General features: G+C 43.9%; 1 protein-coding gene across 1 annotated transcript in view; it reads left to right on the top strand.

The window, feature by feature from the left end:
* The window catches only part of DDAH1 (dimethylarginine dimethylaminohydrolase 1), a 101,694-nt gene that overhangs the window by 52,715 nt on the left and 27,071 nt on the right, over nt 1-21,908 (top strand). Inside the window, exons 2-4 of the mRNA XM_006120264.5 lie at nt 15,643-15,742; nt 17,157-17,230; nt 17,883-18,002. Coding sequence (XP_006120326.2) covers nt 15,643-15,742; nt 17,157-17,230; nt 17,883-18,002 — 294 coding nt within the window. The remainder of the gene's footprint in view (nt 1-15,642; nt 15,743-17,156; nt 17,231-17,882; nt 18,003-21,908) is intronic.

Genomic DNA, 21,908 nt, shown 5'->3' with positions numbered 1-21,908 from the left:
TGTGCGACAATTAGGGTAATCGATAAGTTCATGCTTATCGTTAACCATTTGAATGGTTACACTGTTGCATCCGTAGTATTAATTGTATGGCTCCACATACTGCCACAGTGGACATATGTGGCCGCTTGGGACTTCATATGCAGCCATTATGTCTTTTGGTGTCCCAATCCCTTTTCCCCCTTGCTCCCTGCAGCAGCAGCCCAAGCCCAGAGTGGTACTATAAATAAAGCATATTGTTCTTTACATTGCAAAAATTTATTTTATTTACATGACATTTCAGATATCCCTGTGACTAGAGTATCATTAGCATTATATTTTACTGTCAAAATTGTGGCCACCCAGAATTTGCTGGGCCTGTGAGCACAGCCACAGAAAAAATTCATTTGAGAACCAGTATCATCTGTCACTGTGCATACATTAAGTGAGAGAAGCCTGAAATGAACCTCTCTTCAGCATTGGCTCATTTTGATACCATAGGCCTTTTTTGAAAGGCAGGGAAACTTCATTAGTATTTCCCCAGCAGTTATGCAACAGTAGGTTCTTGCCAATTTATTTTTTCCAGAGATAATGTTATCGCTCTGCAGAGTGGTATTTCAGAGCTTAAATGGTGCTTAGTCATTGGGCTGGCCCACTCAGTATGGGCTGAATTTCACCCTGAGTGTAACATTCTCCTATGCAAAAAGAAGAACACTGCAAAAATGTGAATCCTGATCTGAAATTTCTCCTAAGATGTTGAATGCTTGTGTTCAGGCCCATCTCCCAATTGATTATTTATTCTCTTTGTTGGATTTTCAAAAATGGTACCAATGATCATTTCCCTACTCCCTTCAATTCCTCAACTCCTCTTTTCTTATTTTGAAAAGATTTGTTTGAACATGGCTAGAAAACCAACTCCCAATAAATAATTTGTCCAAGAAATTGCATCCATTGAAAGTACTTTAAATGGGAATGTAAAGAAGCAGAGGGATCTGTATATATCAGTTACAGTAAATGACAAAGCCCATCTATCTGGAGTGTAATGGGTTCCATTTTTAAAGTGCAGGGGGTGAGGAAATTAGATTTTGATAAATGTCAGACATGTTTATTGTCTTTTTTCCTTGAAACCGATCTGGCTGAAGTCCACTGTCTCTCAACCAGATTTATTATGGATTAGATACATTCCATCTCACAGTAGGAATGTGCTTATTAGAAAAAAAAAAGCACTACACAAAGCATAAAAGCTTTAACATTCAGCTACTTCCTGTAGTATTCCGTACAGTTATAAAAGCCTCCTATTATATCCTATCAGTAAAAGCTGACACTATCTAATGACACAGAACCATTGAACATGATAAAAATGAGTGGAGTGTTTTGGGAATTTTTTGTATTTTGGAGAGAGGGGGGGAATTGCTTGTTAAAATTCAGGTTGGACTAATATCTGAAGACAGCAGTCTTCATTGGAAGGAAGATGGGTTGAGAAAGGTCAGCCTTTCCTCTTAGGTACTGCAGTGAAAGCAATAGACCTGTTTTATGTTGAATATGCTTATATTTATTAGTGAATTCATTCCTACACATTTTTGTGCATTTCAGAATTGTCTTATAGAAAAAGAGATGAAGTGCATAGAATTGTCTGTTCAGCTGTATGCTAGAGTAAACACTACCCTTGGTGATTTATTCATAAATCTAAAGTTTGACCTGTAAGTTTTGGTTTCATATATTACATATTAGAATGAGCTATTCTGTTGTGAAAATTTTGCACTTCAGAAAAACACACCTCTGATTTTAAAATACAAACCAAAACTGTTTGGGAGGGGGAGATAAAGGGCATCTTTGCTATTTACTTATATTTTGCTGTTGATAACTCATGAAGGACAGATTGTTTGTTACAGACTCCATCTGATCTGTAACAACCTCAGTCTTCTTGAGAAAGGCTTTCTCAAGAAGTGACTAATCCTTCCTGATTTGGGGATAGTTTTATGACTAATGCATGAGATCCCAGGCTGAGACCACAATACTTATCCACTTATTGGATAGCTAAACATCACCACAGGTGGCACCATTGGCTGAAATACCAAAGACTCAGTGGGCATGAAAATGTGTAGGTTAGAGTTGACATGCATAGGAATCACAGCATGAAGATGCTTTCAGAGTTACTGTGGGGCTACCGGGAGAACTTTAGTTTCCAGGGCTGTCAATTTGGCATCTTTCCTGAGCATTACATTCATTCATGAAAGGCATGCATATCTGATGTGCAGTGAAAATCTTGTTTATTATACTCCCTACACGGGATAAACTGTTGAAGACTATTTAATCCATTGAGAATATGTACTGATCATGTTAATTTAAGCCTGGGTTATCTACCACACAAGCAATTCCTCCTGGGAACTTGACTTTCCAGGCATACATTTGTTTATGAATCCACTTTTTTTTTTTTAACCAATCTCCTGGTTACCAGTTTCATCTCCTTCTCCTCATTCTTTCAGGTTTTCAGTTTTTTGCATTCTCTTGATTTCTCACTCTCAAGTGAATGCATGTGACACTATCCCCCCATATATTATGGAAATGTGTTTTGGATATGAATATACATAACTTGAATATGCTTTATGCAAAAAGTGGCATGAAACCTCATGGCAAAAAGTATATTCTATTTATGTGTGTGTAACTATGCAAAGTTAGAAATGTGACATCTAGACCTGCTTATTAATCTAGCCACTAGTGGTACTTAAGGAACTTAATGGTCCAGTGCTCAAAACAATGATCTGTGAATGGTCTGGTTTTTTCCAGTAAGCCTGGATCATGGTTGGTTCTAAAAAGACAGGTGACCTGGTGCTGGAATCCATCTTGAATGTTGTACTCTTCCAGGAGGAGAGGGGACAATTGAACAAAGGATTCCTGCCCTGGGGAAATTCTCTTAAAGGAATGGGGAGCAAACAATGATTGTCTTCAGCTGGCTTTTGAAATGGTTTCCTCACTCTTAAGAGGATACACAAGAACACCTGGAAACAAGAGAACCGTAACAAGAGGAGCAAAGGAGCACTGCTAGGCCCAGGTCAAAGGAAAAGATCAGCTCTGGCTTGTAAAGAACTGCACCTGTAATAAGAACTAGGGTGTGAAATATGATTTGTAACAACTTCTCTTAGAGTATCAGGCTGAGCTGGCATGTTTTGTTCTATTCTTAGTAACTTTGATCTGTTTTTTATACTTAATAAAATCACCTTTGTTCATTATCAAGCTCAGTAAAAATAACTGTTACCTGAGGGAAACAACAGCTGTGCATATCTCTCTTTCATTAATAAAGAGAACGAACTTATTAGCTTTCTTTGAGTAAAACTTTGATACAGAATAAGATGGGTTTATTTGGGGTTTTGGTTCTATTTGGGGATGTGCTCCTGGATGCTGTCATGTCCCTGTAACTGAGCCCTCCCAGAGTGAGCTGTTATCAGTTTGTGTTACTCTGATGGGGGGCTGTTAACTCAACTCTGTGCTTTAGCTGGGGGAGATCCAAGCTCCTGACCCAGCAGGACAGGGTAGGACACCCCAGAGGGCAGCTAGGCAAGCTCAGGGGTATGATCAGCACATCAGGTGATAAGACACCAGCGGATCTTTGTGAGCCAGCCTGTCACACAGCATTACATGGTATTTTGGTGTTAGTCAAGGCAGTGAACAGTAATTTGGGAGATTTTTGGCATATTAACCGGGAAATAGATGTACCAGGATATTCCTGTGTAACTTGTCATTTTCAGGAACTTCAGGGGGTAGCCGAGTTAGTCTGTTACAGAAAAAACAACAAATGGTCTGGTAGCACTTTATAGACTAAAGAAACATGTAGATGGTATCATGAAATTTCATGGGCACAGCCTACTTCGGCCATCTGAAGAAGTGGGCTGTGCCCACGGAAGCTCATGATACCATTTGCATGTTTTGTTAGTCTATAAAGTGCTTCCAGACCATTTGTTGTTTTGTCATTTTCAGGTATATGTAGGCCATCCGTTCATGAACAGTACTTCAAATATAGAGATGTATAGGACTTTTTATACTGGATATTTAGAAGCCTAAAAAGTCATTTTAAAAACAGCTCCTGGCTTACATATGAACATCTATCATGGGGAAAAGATCCAGATGGACAAAATGTCTATAAAGCAACAGTGGCTTTTAAGAGCTCTGCAAATATAAAATGAGCCAAGCTGGTACAAACTCTCATATAGAGAAAATGTCTTGGGCATCCTATAAATACCACTGGGGGCTGGAACGATCATGCAGAAAATGAAACATGCTAGCTTGCTACTGTTTCAGCTTCTAGTTGTAATTTTTCTTAATGTCTAAGCAGCTGTCCCTATAATCTAAATTTAAGACACATGGCATAGTGCCTGTGCCATGGCCTGATGGTTAAGTTCTAATCAGCATGTGGTAATTAAAACGTACATCTGGCTCAAGCAGCAGATTGAGAGTCAGTATTTACTTTCAGAGATTCTCATTAGCTAGGAGCTTGATTTAATTGCACACTCATACAAACAGACCTGTCCAGTCTTACGAGCACAGAGGGTTCAAACTGCAACACACTCCCTGGTACCCAGGCTGCACCCCAGAGAAAGGCCTCTGGTGTTCTCCAGGCATACCACTTGGGAAAGACAGCCTTCATTTCCAGTTGGGGCACAAAAGGAGTCTCACTTAGCAGTGAGTTCAGCCATTGCATCCTCCAAACGTCTTGTCTATGCCTGCTTGCCAACCAGCACTAGCCATTCCTGAAGCAGTAGTTGCTAGTTCTGAATCAGCTGCTTAATATCACTAGTATCTTGAATTCTCTAGTCACAGAAATATCTTTCCGGGTATCTGGCTTCAGACCTGCTGCCTGCCTCTGTTTCTACTTCTTCTCCAATTAATGAAACTTCACTCTGTGGGTTTCTTTTCTCAATAATCCTTCCCTTTGGGGAATCAGGTTTACTTACACAGCTCTTCGAACTGGCCTTCCTAGCTGGCTCACAGTTCTTGGTGCAGGGTTCTTAGTCCTATCTCTACTGAAGCTTTCCTTCTAACAAATTTGCTCACCCGCCAAACTTCTTGGCTGACTCTTGCTTCCTGCAAGCTAAGACTGCTTCTGCCTGTGAACTACTGAGAATCTCTATGTGGAGCAACTTAGCTAACTTGCTGCTTCCTAGAGTCTCTCCCCTTAATGTCTATGGCCTGCCCCTTACCTTTCAACAGGTATGATTCGGAGTCATATGTTTCGTCTGTTATGGGACCGCTCATGACTGAAAGCATCATAGGATTCACACCCTATACATCATTGTAATCATCTTTGTACCGTATATGCCTTGTGAGGTATCATTAGAAAACCGTTAACTTGCTGGTCAGTAGTATCATGGTGAAATTTATGTAGCAGCATGATATGTAAAGTTATGCAATCTCCTTTGTGATATTATTAGCACATGTTCAAAACCATATAGTCCCGACTAGGCAAAAGGTGTTAAATTTATTCTATGCAAAGGAATGTGTGTTTTCTGTTTCGAGGATCCTGTTTACTACTTAAATGTACAGTAAACTTCCGATAATCCTGCACCCCCTGGGTCCTAAAGGTGCTGGATTATCAGATATGCCGGACTATTGGAAGAGAGGGCTATGAGGGGTCTGGCATGGAGTGGGGGGGATGCGCCCCTCGGCTCTGCAGGACCAACTCGGCAGCACCCCAGCTGCTCTGCCCCAGGCATCCCCAAGTCAGCCACTGCTGAAACTGACCAGTGGCTGACTCGGGGAAGCCGGGGGCAGAGCTGCTCTGCCCCCGGCTTCCCCTGTCAGCTGCTGCTCAGTTTCAGCAGCGGCTGAATCGGGGAAGCAGAGGGCAGAGCAGCTCCAATTGTCCGGCTGCCTGGAGCACTTCCGGGTTCCAGATGGTGCCGGCCCATCAGGAGTGCCAGACCATTGGATGCCGGACGACTGTAGTTTTACTGTATGTTGAGACAAAGAGGAGGGAAATGTCAGGAAGCCAGGCAAATCTGCATTTCAGCAAACACAGGTGAGGAGAAAGAACATGGAGCCATTTTGGCCACCAGTCTCCAGCTTGCTGCCTTTATTGATTGAATAAATTTGGCTTTGAGGAGTAAACTTCTGAAGAATCCACTTGAAAGGGTGACTGGATTATAAAACGGAGGGGCAAAAATACCATCTTTCATACCCACGCTCACATACACACCCAGGAAGGCAAAGAAACTAAGTCTTAGTTCATAGAAAGTGATTATCTTTTTGTTTGTTTTGTTGTTTAATCTAAACAAATCTATTACTGTGTGTTAGACTGGCTTGTTGGTAACTCCAGGTACAGTAACAGAATGTTGAATGTTGACTCCTGACAGGGACAATGGACCTCTGTAAGCCACTTGTCTCAGTCCTCGTCCCCCGACTTGTACTCAGGCCCATAAACAAATGCCTAAAGAGTCCCTATAAACCCAGGCCCTGAGTACAGAACAGTGCAGGCAAACAAACAATAGTTCAACAGTTCCAGGCCCAGCGCCCTAGCAATGGCAGCCCGGGATGCCACTGGGGTCAGTGGGGATCCGGCCCGCAACATGCTGATAGGCTACAGTACAATGAGGTCAGCCAGACTGGTGTCAGCTTCCCTTGGGCCACTTTCAAACTCCCCCATGGTATCTACCTGGCTCCACAATGGCTTCAGGTTCTTGGGGTCATGGGAGTCTGAACCCTCCGGCAGGATTAAGAAGATCTCCTTGGGCTGGGGGCCCGGCAGTCCAGGCCAGTCCTCAGCCACAGAAAGGTCCTCAGTGGTCTCCTGGCTCAGCAGCTCAGGGCTGGCCTCTGCTTCCTCTGGCGGCTGGGCCCTTACTGAGCTGCAGGGATGGACTTGTATACAATTCGCCCCCAACCCTTGGCTTCCAGGGAGGTAAAGGGGCAGGACCAGGTTTGGCCCACCTGTTCTTAGAGAGGGGTTCCTCTCCCTCTGGGTCAGTGAGTGGCCACCCCTGCTCACTACAGTCTCCTAATATCTGAACTACTCAGGGCTGGGCAGAACACATGTTTGGGTAAAATTCTGTTCTGGGAGCATGTTGGGGTCACTGAAAGTAGTAACCAAGGTTGGTGGAAGCCAGAGCATGGCTGGTGTATTGCTGACAGGCTGTTGGGGTAAGAGCTGCGAGACACGGGCTGCAGCTATACACTGTCACTGCGGTTGTGAGCTGCATGCTGTTTGGGTCTGTGAGTGGCACAGGTCAGGAGGTACAACAGCAGAACATTCTGAGGCACCCCTGGTTGCGGGACAGGTTATGACACAGTTCCCCACTGGTTTGAATTGTGATAATCTTGTGCATGTCCTCTCCATATAAGGAGGTGGGTTAAACATAGCATGGGTGAGGCTGAAACCCAGTCTCCTGCAATGGCTAGTTTGCCTTGTGAAAGTCTTGGACAAAAGATGGGATGGATCCAGCCTTCAGAATGGCCTTACCAACAAAAGGGCATGAATATAAAACCCACAAAAAAACCCCTATCATTAACTTGACACACAATCCATGGAAGACATATTTTTGCAAAATGTGAAAATCTGTATCCAGCACTCAACTGGTATAAGTCTAGAATTTGTCTTCAGATCATTCTGAAATGTAGAAAAAAGGTACAGTGTATTATCTGTAATAGTATGTCATTGCTTGATGATATGTAGTGACAGTTCTGGAGCAGTGCAATCTGTGCTAACATTTGCCCCATACTACTGCATTAAATACCTTCTGCCAATCACACAGATTACGCTCTAATTTTTTTGCCTGCAGTCCTTTCTGGTTCTGGTGCCAGCAGGCTTCAACAGGAACAGAGTTCCTTAATTGCCCTCTATTGCATTGTTCTTGGAAACTGCCCTTTAACTCCATTTTCCTGGCTCTCAGGAGTGGTCTCTAGAACCCCAGATCTGATTGAGTGATCTGGCAGAGTGGCAGAATGATCAGTTTTTCAGAGATGAAATCTGGGAGGCTTCTCTGGGCAGCCCAATGTATGCAGACATGGTTATGGTGAAAACTGGTTTTGCACTGAACCCTATGAAAGACAGAGGTAGCCCTATTTGTATGTGACTGTTTAATAAAACTAAAACAAAAAAAACCCACCCCACACCCAAGATCAAATATTTTGTGGTGGTGGTGGTGGAGGGAGTAGGACAGAGACCTTTCTTTTGTGAAATTTCCATTAACAGAACAATGACTTGCCTCCCAGTGTTGCTTCTTACTGCAGAACAGAAGCAGTCAAAATGTATGGCTGTTTGCCATGGTAAAAAGCAGAGAAAATAGCTAGCTCTGAAGCAGCGCAAGAGAGAAGCTTGAAAACCTGCTGCATTTGTGTAGGAATGAAGGAGGATGTGTGCGGGAACGTGGTGAAAGATATAGGGAGTGGAGTAGTGACAAGGGGAAGTCATGAGCCAAAAGAAAGGAAACCAGCAAGAAGCGGTAGCACAAACAGTGTCTGCCTGGCGAAGAGACAAGGTGGTTACCAATTTATAGGTAGTTTGTTTGCTCTTTTTTAGCTCTGGTTTGTCCTGGATTTCCCCAAGTTTACAGTCCTAGTTGAACCCACAGAGCAGAATTTTGGCTACCCTGTATAGCAGCATCACCAGATTCTCAATTAAAGAATGTAACCACCAATAATTTTTAATTTGCTTGATTTTTTTAATACATTTTCCTAAAAGAGAAGCCCCATGTTTTAAAGCATGTGCAGTGAGCATGTGGTTATTTTTGCATAATTAGTATTTTAGTAGAGGCTAAAAAACATGGCACCCCTAATCACGCCACTTTTACTTACTCATCATAGAATCATAGGACTGGAAGGGACCTCAAGAGATCATCGAGTCCAGCCCCCCACCCTCAAGGCAGGACCAAGCTCTGTCTACACCATCCCTGACAGATGTCTATCTAACCTGTTCTTAAATATCTCCAGAGAGGGAGATTCCACCACCTCCCCTGGCAATTTATTCCAATATTTGACCACCCTGACAGTTAGGAATTTTTTCCTAATGTCCAATCTAAACCTCCCCTGCTGCACTTTAAGCCCATTACTCCTTGTCCTGTCCTCAGAAACCAAGAGGAACAAATTTTCTCCTTCCTCCTTGTGACACCCTTTTAGATATTTGAAAACCGCTATCATGTCCCCCCTTAATCTTCTTTTTTCCAAACTAAACAAGCCCAGTTCATGAAGCCTGGCTTCATAGGTCATGTTCTCTAAACCTTTAATCATTCTTGTCGCTCTTCTCTGTATCCTTTCCAATTTCTCCACATCTTTCTTGAAATGTGGCGCCCAGAACTGGACACAGTACTCCAGCTGAGGCCTAACTAGTGCAGAGTAGAGCGGCAGAATGACTTCACGAGTTTTGCTTACAACACACCTGTTGATACAACCTAGAATCATATTTGCCTTTTTTGCAACAGCATCACACTGTTGACTCATATCCAACTTGTGGTCCACTATGACCCCTAGATCCCTTTCCGCCATGCTCCTTCCTAGACAGTCGCTTCCCATCTTGTATGTATGGAACTGATTGTTCCTTCCTAAGTGGAGCACTTTGCATTTCTCTTTATTAAACCTCATCCTGTTTACCTCTGACCATTTCTCTAACTTGCTAAGGTCATTTTGAATTATGTCCCTATCCTCCAAAGAAGTCGCAACCCCACCCAGTTTGGTATCATCTGCAAACTTAATAAGCATACTCTCTATCCCAATATCTACATCATTGATGAAGATATTGAACAGTACGGGTCCCAAAACAGACCCTTGAGGAACTCCACTTGTTATCCCTTTCCAGCAGGATTTAGCACCGTTAACAACAACTCTCTGACTACGGTTATCCAGCCAATTATGCACCCACCTTATCGTGGCCCTATCTAAGTTATATTTGCCTAGTTTATCAATAAGAATATCATGCGAGACCGTATCAAATGCCTTACTAAAGTCTAGGTATATGACATCCACTGCTTCTCCTTTATCCACAAGGCTCGTTATCCTATCAAAGAAAACTATCAGATTAGTTTGGCATGACTTGTTCTTGACAAACCCATGCTGGCTATTCCCTATCACTTTATTACCTTCCAAGTGTTTGCATATGATTTCCTTAATTACCTGCTCCATTATCTTCCCTGGGACAGACGTTAAACTGACCCGTCTGTAGTTTCCTGGGTTGTTCTTATTCCCCTTTTTATAGATGGGCACAATATTTGCCCTTTTCCAGTCTTCTGGAATCTCCCCTGTCTGCCATGATTTTTCAAAAATCATAGCTAAAGGCTCAGATACCTCCTCTATCAGCTCCTTGAGTATCCTGGGATGAATTTCATCAGGACCTGGTGACTTGCTGACATCTAACTTTCCTAAGTGATTTTTAACTTGTTCTTTGTGTATCCTATCTTCTAAACTTACCCTCTCTCTGCTTGTATTCACTGCGTTAGGCACACCTCCAGACTTCTCGGTGAAGACTGAAACAAAGAAGTCATTGAGCATCTCTGCCATTTCCAAGTTTCCTGTTACTGCTTCTCCCTCCTCACTAAGCAGTGGGCCTACCCTGTCCTTGGTCTTCCTCTTGCTTCTAATGTATTTATAAAAGGTCTTCTTGTTTCCCTTTATGCCTGTAGCTAGTTTCACTGACTTTGTTTCTATGCATGACATTTCCGCTGTAATGTTACTATGATTAGGTTGATTCATGCACCATGCTGGAATTTTATTATGTGGTATTTACCTTTGCATATTTACTGATCAGCAGGACCAATATTGACCATACACACAGCTTTTGCCAGCTCTTTATCAGATTTGCTTCTGCTTAAAGGGACCTTGCTCCCAAGATCATCTGCAGCCATCCAGCCATGCTTAAGTCTTGTTAAGGGATTTTCACCATTTAATCAGTGTCACATCAGTTTGGCAAAATCCCAACACTTGGTGCTCCATTTCTCATGGAACCCATTTTGATAAATTCCCAGAATGATGCTTTGAGAGTGTCTGTGTCCAGCCTCAGTTCAACAAAGCCAGTGTCATCTTGTAGAAACTTGACAGTTTATTTGGTACAGTTTTTGAAGTTAATTGAGGCAGCAGACTATCCATAGATAGCAGACTAATCACTGAACAGACTATGGGGGAGGAAGAATTAGACGTTTGATGTCCTGTCTTTTGTAACCCCATTCTGGGGGTATATTTAGTCCCTCTCTTTGCCTGTCACTTTAGTTCTTGTGTGCTTCTGTTGTTGTGCCAGGGTAGCATTGCACCAAGTTGCAAATTAGTTGGTCTGTTTCACTGGCATATGGGCCAAATCTATGTGGAGTTTTATTGGGCATCTTAAATAATGCCACATCTGCTATTATGCCTACAGCAAGGTGTATCACCAGGCCAGCACTCAGCCCTTCCTGCAGGGAGATTTAGGATGCAGTTTCTTGCATCCTTTCACTGCTGGCAGTGCAGGGGCCTGCCCCCTACCCCCTGTCCTCCACTTTGATGGGGGGAGGGGCAGAGGGTCCTCCATGGGTATCTGTTCCACTATGAAGTAAACTCTACCTACCAGAAAAGACTTCCATGCTATAGAGCAGGGGTGGGCAAGATACCTCTTGTTGGCCAGATTTGGCCTGCCAAGCCGCCAGATCTGGCCCATGGACACCCTTCCCCAGGACCCTAAGGCTCGCACCAGCTGCTGTTTTCAATGCAGGGCTGCTTTGTATAACTCTGTGCGGGAGGGAGAGGCTTTGCGTGATCATGCTACCCCCAGCCTAATCCTCACTCCTATTGGTCAGAAACAACCAGCCAATAGGAGCGGAGAGATTGGCTTGGGGGCTGGAGGGAGTGCAAGCCTCTCCCCACTCCTGCAGTGGAGAAGCACTTGGAGGGAGCAGGCTGCATTTTCAATTCTCTGGGGCTGCAGCATGCAGGGATCCCAGCCTGCCTTGGGGGTGCTGTAGGGCTGCTGGCCAGGAGATGCTTAGGTAAGCGCCTTGGTATATAAGTAGGACCCCAGCCAAGGGTTGAGAGGGAGGAGAAGATGTCGTCCTTGGAAGGGCCAGAAGGATGGCCTCTGGTGATGATGGGGAAGGTGAAGGTAATGAGAGAGATGATGGGCTAACACCTAAGATTGTTCTAGAAGGAATGATGTAAGAATATGGTAAGGAAATATAAATGTACATTCCCTGTCTTATGAAATTGAGGTGTTTGTGACTGTGCTAACCTTACTAATAAACTGTAAATATTGTAAATATACAAAAGTTTCTATATTGTGAGTGCTGCAACCGTGTACATCAGGGTTCCCAATCACAGAGTAATTAAATACTGGACCTGATCCTGGGACAGAGAACCAGGTAACCCTAAAGGTGGGTGTGACGGGGCATCCCCGCCCCGCACGATGCCTCCCACTGAGCAGGCGCTGCTCGTCGCCAAAGGGGGAGCAGTCTGGCGGTGCGCGGCATGCTCCGGAGCCGCGTCGGGGAGAGCGGAGCCGGCTGACGTGCGGGCAGCAGTCAGGGAATGCTGGGGGGCAGCGCGGAAAGGTCCTGCCCTCCCCCCAAACGTCTGGCGCACTGAAGATCGGCGTCAGGACTTCAGCCCCGCCCCCTCCCGACAGGGGACATGCAAGGGCGGTGGGACGTTTTAAAATGCCACCGCCATAGTCGGGGGGGGGGGGAGTTCAGAGAGAGAAGGGGGGGAGGAGTTCAGAGAAAGAGGAGCTCCCCTCAGAGACGGCCGAGCCGGAAGGGCCGTTTCAGGACCAGGGGTATTGCGGCGCGTTGTTCTGCTGGCCGGAGGTGAGCCCGCTGGCAGTCTGGCCGCGAAAGGGAAGGTGAGCCTCCCCATGGTAAGACACCGGGGCGGGGTAAAGGAAGCAGCTCAGGGCAGAACCCTCGCGGGTTGGTGGGCTGACGCATTACGGCATGAAGCCCCGTCAGCCGGGACGGGTCTGAGCTGACCCGTACCCTTAGGAAGCTGGGCTGGGGCCCATGAGCGAGGGTGGGTCCGGGCTCCCCTTTTCCCCTGCCCCACCGCCTTGAAGTGGGGATCCTGGTGTTAGTTGGGTGACTGGTCGTAATCGAACTTTCGCTGCGTCGGAGCGGGAGGGTCGATATAACCGCTGGACCAGCACACGGTTAAGAACTTATAGGACACGGGTGTAGGGTGGTGACTTTGGGTGTAGGCAACCCTGATGATGATGGGGCTGTAACCCTGAGGGGGAGACCGCACCGTGACAGTGGGTAATTAGAATTTAAACATAATCTTAGTTCAGGCTACACTCCTAGTCCCCACTTGGTCAATACTGGCCCCTCTGCTACCACTGGCTGCTAGGCTCCACTCCAGCAGCAGCAGAGAGGCTGCCATTGACCAAGGGGGGCTAGGGGAGGTACTTGGGAAGAGGCAGGGTGGATGCGGAGCCACAGGAGTGTAGCCGTGCAGAGCTCCATGGTAGACAGGCTGTTCTCCTGGCCCCTGCCACCAGCTGCAGGACTGTACTCCTGGCTCCCCAGCTGTGAGGCTCCACAGCCACCCTGCCTCTTCCCCTGAGCACTCCTTGTCCCCGTTTCTCCCCCTCCCTCTCTGGAAGCTCAGGAGCTCACGTTGGAAGCTCTTAGAGGACCTGCTAAGCGCAGGGCAGGCTTTTCCTCATGAGCGCTCCAGCCTGGGAGCACTCATGGGGATGCTGGACCACAGATGTGCCGGACTGTAGAAGTCAGGACAATAGAGGTCAAATATGTAGTTAGGTGGGCATTGTTGAGGCATGCACTCCCCTCAGGCAGGCTCCACAGTGAAAGTCCCCCACTTGTCTGCTTATCAGTGTCCATACAGCCCCATGGCCAGAATGTGAGTTTTAGATCCCCCTCTATGGGAGTTAATGCAGCTCAGCAACCTGAGTCGTCCTAGTGCTCCCCGCATCAGGGTCAATATGGCCCTGAGGCCTAGTCCTTGTAGCACGCCTAAGGGAAACTACCTCTGCCCAGGAACTCTGTGGGGAGGGGAGGGAAGGGGGATCCAGGTGCTCCCTCTCCATCAGGTCCCAGCCTGGGGCCCTATTGGCAATGTCTAAGTTCACTGCCTGCTCAGTGGGGAATCCCACCGCAACACACTGAGCACTCGGGGTCAATTCCCTGTCCTGGGCTACTTCCTATCTCCCCACGAGTCCCCCCGTCGCTGTACCTCCAGGCTGCCTCTGGGGTCATGGCTGCAGCAGGTGAGGCTGCACCTGCTCCTCTGGCTCTGGAGCTCTCTCTGCCAGTCCTTCCCCTTTTGCAGTCTGCCCCAACTGAGCTGCCTCTGGGCTTTTTATATTCAGACCTGCCTGTGAGCATGCCCAGTAGGGCTGTGGAGGGCGGGGGTCTCTCAGCCAGCTGAACCCAGCCCACAGTCTGTTCTCCAGTGTGGGGCTGAGACACCCCGTCACAGGCATACTTGAAATGTTTTGCACATTCCTGTTCATGTCTGTTCATGTAATGGGAATCAGCCATACTAGAGCTCAGTCATTTCTTCTAAAAATACTTCAGTTGCCACATTACACAGGATGCAGCACTTGAATGACGAATGAAACTGACAACTTCATGACCCACTCAGTGTGTCTTCCACATTTCCTAGTGGCTGTGGTAACTTATTCCAGTGCACTATAATGAATAGGCTTCTCTGAATACCAAGTTGAAGAGGATTGAAGAAGATCAGGGTTTGGTGCACCTTGTGGAATAACTCCTTATTTCTGTTAGCCTCAGTTCCTGTGGTATGGCATCAACCCTGTCTGCATCTTTTACAGATGTTTCACTTATAAACTTCCTTTGGCACAGGCAGCGCAAAGGTCACTGTATCTGGGCAGTGGAGACATCCTGGCTGTGGTATAGATGGTGATAGCTTATATGTAGGAGAGCTGGGCTGTAAAGTGTGGTTGGTAGAAATGGTTCTGCACCCTGCTTCCTACTGTAGCATAGGGAGAATATTTGGGGAGGAAGGAACATGTCAGAGGCATCGTGGTGCAGAGCTCTTCTATATTAGTACTCCACTGGCATAAAGTGCTTCACACACAGTCTTGTACATTAGTGCTTCTCTCTGCTGCTCTGAAGCAGAATTGGGGAAACCATAACTAGATTTCTAACCCCTCCACTCCTTGCTGCCCCCATCATTGAGCAGAACTCTGATCCAGTGAAGGACTGAGCCTACAATGTACAGAAATACAAAGAGGTCATTAAAATGAGGCAATAGACATTCATAATCAGTAAAGATGCAGGTACTTAAGGAAACTTAATTGTTTGATTTGTATCTTTCTCCTTAGTAGATCGAGGCCAAGTCATAATCTCCACCTCTATGGGTAATAAAGAAGAAAACCTTGTGATTAGGAGTTGCTGAAGTAGAGAATGCCACTTCTCTGCTGAATCTCTTAAACTCCAGGCAACAGGAAACCTTTTTTGGTAGCACTGAGGGATCACAACAGAAGAAGGATTAGGGCTGACCTGCATAGTGGGCACTTTCTAACTCTTCATGGTGTCTGTACATGAGTAACTCCTATGACTTGCATCCATATACATCCTCTCCATACTTTGGAGTCTCCTGAAGAGATTCTGGGATCTGAGATAGGCAGGACCTGCTGGGACAGAGATTCCCTTTTCTTACTTAAACTAATGCCTATTTTGATTTGGTTAATTGATGCTTTTAAGGGTGGAACCTAAATGAGACTCTAAACTACTTCCTTTTAAACAGGTTGATGCAATGAAGAGAGCACTAGAAAGTCTTAACCTCAACATTATAGAGATGACGGATGAAAATGCAACCTTAGATGGTGGAGATGTCTTATTTACAGGTACGGTATTAAAATAACTTGGTTCATCTTTTTTTTTTTTTCTGGATGGCATGGAAGATTTAACAGTATCTGATCTCTATTAATAAATATTGTACTTAATACTAGTATAAAGTCATTTGCTTACCAAATGGCAGCATGGCACTTTTGTTTGAGAGATGTTTTTTGAACACTGAACTTCCTGACTAATGCAGAATAAAGGAAATAGAAGTAGACACAATACGAATCATATGTATTTAAACCTTAATTGGTTTGCCTAGCTTGTATTCTATTATGCACAAATAAGGAAAATGCTTTCAGCGGTCAAGTTTTTTTTTATTTCGTAAGTTTTGTTACTGGAGGCCATGTTTGCACAGATTTGTTTGCGGGAATCATGGACGTAATTATAGTTGGCTCAATAAACACTGGGTAGTGTATTTTTACTTTATGGGGAAACAAAACATGCTTGCCAGATGTCACGTGGAAGAGAAGTGGTGTTACCACTCAAGTTATATTCATGAACAAATTCAAAGGTGAAAATACTGATGCTGATTTTTTTCATCATTAAACCATTGTGTTTGTTCACATTGGTTAGATACAGTATATATTTGTCCTTTGCCTGTGATCCATGTAAACTGTTTATTTTGATCATCAAAATAAACAGGTTGCTTGTCTTACAAAGGAATAAGATTCTTTCAGACTAAGCAAACAAACAAAAAAGACATTTCTAGTATGTTACAGATCCCAGTATCTGTTTCCTTAGCAGTGTGAAGATAGCTGTGTTTAAAATCCAAGAATGGAATAAATCTCAGAGGAGGAACAGAAAGTCATTTGGTCATTTACTAATCCAGCCCAGATGCTGTCTCCATTTATCATATGATTATTTCAAAGGTTTAAAGCAGGGGTGGGGACCTTTTTTAGGTCAGGGGCCACTGACCCACAGAAAAATCAGTCAGGGGATGCACGCAAGTGAAAAACAAACAAAAAACCCCGCCCCTCACCAGCGTGGGCTCTGCAATGCTGGGTGGAGCCCTGAGCCTCATGGGCTGGATCCAGGCAAGCCAGGGGCTGCACTTTAGGTTCCCTACCCCTTGTTTAAAGGAAGGGGAGCTATTTGTGTGTATAACTTACAGTAATTCTCCTTCACTGGAAGAAGAATTCAATTAGAATCAATTCCAGTTGCAAGTTGCATTTTTTTAAAGCTATATTTCTAGTTATCTTTATGACTGGACTTTTTTTAGCCACATATAAGTCTCAACTTCATAATTGTGAAGGACTTTATATTATAACATCTCCATCTCAGATTTGGCCTATTTCTTAAATGTATGTGTTGTGATTATTAGATATGGTTGTTGTCCACACATTTTTTTCAGTCATTCAGATAATAAGCCATCATTAATTTTGTCTTTACTATTCTTTGACATGTTTTTCATTTCAGGCAGAGAATTTTTTGTGGGTCTGTCAAAGCGGACAAATCAACGTGGTGCAGAAATTCTGGCTGACACATTTAAGGTTTGTATCCTTTTTCTTCAACAAGTCATTCTGCTTTCTGAGGCACAGACAAAGGGGTTAAACTAAAGTCCACTGAACCATGTACATTAGCCAAAATGTACATAAACAGGTATCCAAAGTCAGGCTCCTAAAATATCTCTATTTAGATCCTTAGATAGTGGCTTGAATTACAAAAAGGCAGAGCATCCCACAGTTCCATTAAAGTCACAGATCTCCAAGAGGGGACAAAGGAACTGTGGAGTCAAGTCAGTTCTGAGGGAATAAGACTGTAAGTAGGGCAATGGAAGGTCACTACTGTTTGTTACTATTTTAAGCCTCCCTTACTTCCTCTAGAGAAGCTCAGCAGTATGCATAAGCATGTTCTCACTTTGGTTTGTGAGGCGTTTTTATATAAGTAAAGTTTAAACATTTAATAGATTTATTTTCAGGTGCACAAGTAGGGAATACTGCAATTGTTCTGTATTTTTTTCTTGATGCATAAGGGAAGCCAAGACAGCCCAAAGGGGTTTGTCACCATTTACTGTAGCCAATTTACTTCCTCAGGACATGAGAAGTTAATTTGTGGAGGAGCCAAAACTGAACTACTCAGGGCAGCTATGGAACAGCTATTGATTTAAAGTGTTTACTCTGCATCTTCCTTGTTTTTACACAGGATTATGCTGTCTCCACAGTCCCAGTTTATGACTCTTTGCATCTGAAGAGCTTTTGTAGCATGGCTGGACCAAACTTGATTGCTATTGGTTCGACTGAAGCAGCACAAAAAGCCCTCAAGGTAACATGCATAGGAAAATAACCTGGGATAGGTGACTAATTCTACTTTTACCTTAAGACAGTAATACTTGAGTTTAAAATCAATGCAGTATCAGTACAAAAGGGAAATAAATACTCTACAGAGAATCCTGCATGACTAAAGTGCAAGGGAATATTATTCATTAATGATATGGGGGAAAATATGTTAACCTAATTTTAATTTTCAAAAATAGCTTATGGAGTTTCTAGAAGCTTGTACCTGGTGGTACTCAGAGATGTTTTGTTCGTTTGTTGCATGGGATGGGGAATAGGTGGAAATAAATGCTGAGAGTTTGGCAGGGAAAGAGTTGCCTAAGTTCATTAACTTTAGATTCTTATTTCTTGATACATACAATTCAGTGAAAGGATTTGAGGAAGGAGTGAATGTGGTCAGGGCAGTGGGATAAGACTGTTCGTGTTTTTTTGGTTTTTTAAAGCAGGAACAGGAGAGGGGGATGATTGGAGAGAAGACTGGGTAAATTTTAGAAGTGTCAGAGGGAGAAGGAAAATGGCTGAGAGCTTGAATGTGAGGAGAGAATTTTAGGAGGACTGGAAGGTAAGTCCCATGACGTTACCTAAAATAATGAGGAGGATGGTGAAATTTGTGAGTTGAAGAGCAAGGGGAATAACTGGGAGTATGCAGTCCTCTCCAGGAGGTGTGAGCTGAAGGAAATAAGAAAGGCACGTGGAAGGGAAAGGAAAAAAGTAAGTTCTACTTGCAGTAATTCCACATTGCCCATATCCTAAAGCTAAATGTCAGCACAAAGTAAAAGAGGATCAGGAAACAGTACCATACCAAGTATCTGAACGGAGGGACAGTGTTGATTTCTAGCTTCTTTTCTCAAAGGGAACACTAGTAACTCTGACCAACCTGAAAAAGCCTTCTGCCTTGAAATTTTTAACATGAACATTTATTGCTGTATCTACCTTGCTACCATAGAGTAAAGTGAAGTCCAAGCACTAGGATGAACCCATCACGGAACTTCAGTTGCAGAAGGATAAGGTGACTAGTTTCAGGATCAAAAAGAGTCTCATTTGTCTCACAAACTCCTTTTGCAATTATAATTTAGAGACTCCAGTGCCCACCCTGGAGAGGCTCTCCATCACAAGCTGGATGCTAAAAGATCTTTTGTCTTCTGTCTGGAGTAGACTAAAGCACCAACAACTCTCCCCATTTTTTTTAATGTGACATTTATATGTACAATCAAGCCGTGTCCAGAAGAATTACAGCTAAATGGGTGCCTGACAGTGTTTCTTATTCCTTATCAGGAATGACTTTTCAAGGTTACCTCAAGGTTAATTTGTTCAGTTACAGTAGCCAATGTGTTCCCAAATGTACAGCCTATTATGTACTGGTTCTCTTGCAAATAACGAATCCGGGCTTTGCTCATCAGTATTAAAATTAACTATGTCCAGGTTGAGAATACTATGGTGGTTATTACTGTGATGTTGTAACCCACCTCTCTCTCACCTTTTTGGGAGGAACAGAAAGGTGAAGGAAACGTCCCTTTGTTTAATTGTATTGGGAAAGAAATCTTAATCTTTCTCTGATTAAATGTGGCTTACTATTGTGTTATATGTATACAATTTGTATATACATCATCATTATTATTATAGTCATAGAACGTATTTTGGAAATTAAAGAATATGAATGTAGTAACTGTGCCAGAGGCTTCCAATCAGGTTAAGGGCCCTATTGTGCTGGCCAGAACATGTAACAACTCTGAAATAAATGTGGCTCCTACCCCAAAGAACTTGCAAAAACTTGTGCATCTGTTTAGCTTCAATGGGGCAACTTGAATACGTGAAGTTAATAGGTGCCTAAGCATAGGTGCAGGAATTAAAGGTATTGGGGGGGGGGGGGTGTTTGAGGTGTTTGCTGCTGTACCCCCAGTGTCCCAGCTGATGTCTTGTGTGCCGGGGACTCTTCTGTTAGCCCCATGCACCAGGGTTCTAGCTGCCACTGCAAAATGGGGGACTCTGCTGCTGATCTGTGGTCCCAGCTGCCAGTCCCACACACCAAGGAGCTTTGTTACCTGTCTCCGGTGCTGAGGCTTTGCTGCCTACCTCAACTGCAGGGGTGGAATGGAAAGGACAGTGTTCCCGATAAAATGTGTGCTTGTGTGGCCACTTAAGAGAGATTCAGATGCCACCCAGCTGATTAGCAGAGTGCCCAGAGCTAGTGCATATTCGCACATACCTCAGTGCACATAAAAATTATTCCACATATGGGTGGAAAAATCTGTACACGGATGGAAAAGATTAGAAGGAACATTAGTGAGGGGGCTGGATTTTAGCACCCTTCATTCTTAAAAATGTTCCTGTGCCATTGTGCCTGAGTCTTTCTGGTTCAGAGCCATGGACTGTACGTTCTTTGGGGTAGGAACTGTGTGTGTTTCAAAGCTGTGCCATGTTCTAAAGGTGTGTCTAGACTACCTAGTTTTGTCGACAAAAGTGGACTTTTGTCGACAAAACAATACCAGCGTCTACACTACCGCGGAGTTCTGTCGACATAACGTTATGTCATTTTACGAGGCATAACACTTTCTGTCGACAGAACTCTGTCGACAGAAGGTGTTATTGCCTGTAACACTGCGTCCAGACTACGGAGTTCTGTCGACAAAGCGGCTTGCTTTGTCAACAGAACTCCATGTGTCTGGACGCAAATTGTCGACGGAAGTTTTGTCGACAGTATCTGTCGACAAAACTTCCGTCGACAAAACGCGGTAGTCTAGACGTACCCTTAGTCTTTGTAGGATCAGGGCCTAAGAGAGAATCCTCCTGCTTATTCCTGTGTGTATATTTATAACCCATCTCATGTTCAGTTTTTATATACTTCCTGCCAAGGGACATTCCAAGAACTTTAAACTTTCCAGGAATATGGCTTTATTATTACAGCTGAGTGAAAAACTGTTTTCCTTTCTCATGTGACAATGTTGAGATTGTGGAGAGGAAAACTCCCATTCCAAATTGGGATAATGTCAGTAACTCAAATTTTGGGGAGTTAAAAATCAAAAGATATTCGCTAAAATCAGTCAAAACATTTCCTTTCATAATTTCAGAATGTTTTGATTTTGATCTTTTGTTTTTGTAAAACAGCCATTTTGACCTAAAATTGAACTTTCCATTTAGAAAATGTCAAAATGGGATTTTTCAGCAATTATGAAATGTTTCAAATTTTCAACTTTAAAAAAAAAATCTAATCTGTAAATTGTCAAAACCATCCCTTTCCCACAAAATTTCTGTTTGGATAATTCTCTGGTTCAGCATCAGTCAGGTCCCGATGGTACTGGACTAGAGAGGTTCAAACTGTACTCACAATAGACAAAATCAGCCTAGCATGTAAAATGAAGTAAAGAGAAGGTTGTGTGTAGACAGAGCAAGTTGTGCAGGTGTTGGGTTCTACAGAATAACCAAACCAGTTCCACTGCATGTAACTGTGTAACAATGCAATGTACATGTAAATATATGTAAGGCAAAATTTTGTTCTGTGACTTTGGAAATATGCATCCTATATCCACCCCCTCCATCTAAGCTTTGCTGTATGGCATAAGGATCCTTGGCAACTCTGTGGCTGTGTCTACATTGGCAAGATTTAGCACAAAAGCAGCCACTTTTGCGCAAAATCTTGCCGCCTGTCTACACTGGCCGCGAGTATTTGCGCACGAACACTGACGTTCTAATGTGTGAAATCAGTGCTTCTTGCGCAAATACTCTGACGCTCCCGCTCAAGGATAAGTCCTTTTGTGCAAGTGTTCTTACGCAAGAGGCCAATGTAGACAGGTAACATCAATTTCTTGCGCAAGACAGCCCGATGGCTAAAATGTCCATCAGAGCTTTCTTTCGCAAGAGAGTGTCTATACTGGCACAGATGCTTTTGCGCAAAAGC

The sequence above is a fragment of the Pelodiscus sinensis genome, chromosome 9, assembly GCF_052426305.1.
Source record: "Pelodiscus sinensis isolate ZL-2025 chromosome 9, ASM5242630v1, whole genome shotgun sequence".
Classification (NCBI taxonomy): Eukaryota; Metazoa; Chordata; order Testudines; family Trionychidae; genus Pelodiscus; species Pelodiscus sinensis.
Note: the sequence above shows the minus strand (reverse complement) of the source record. Positions and strands in the feature narration are given on the sequence as shown.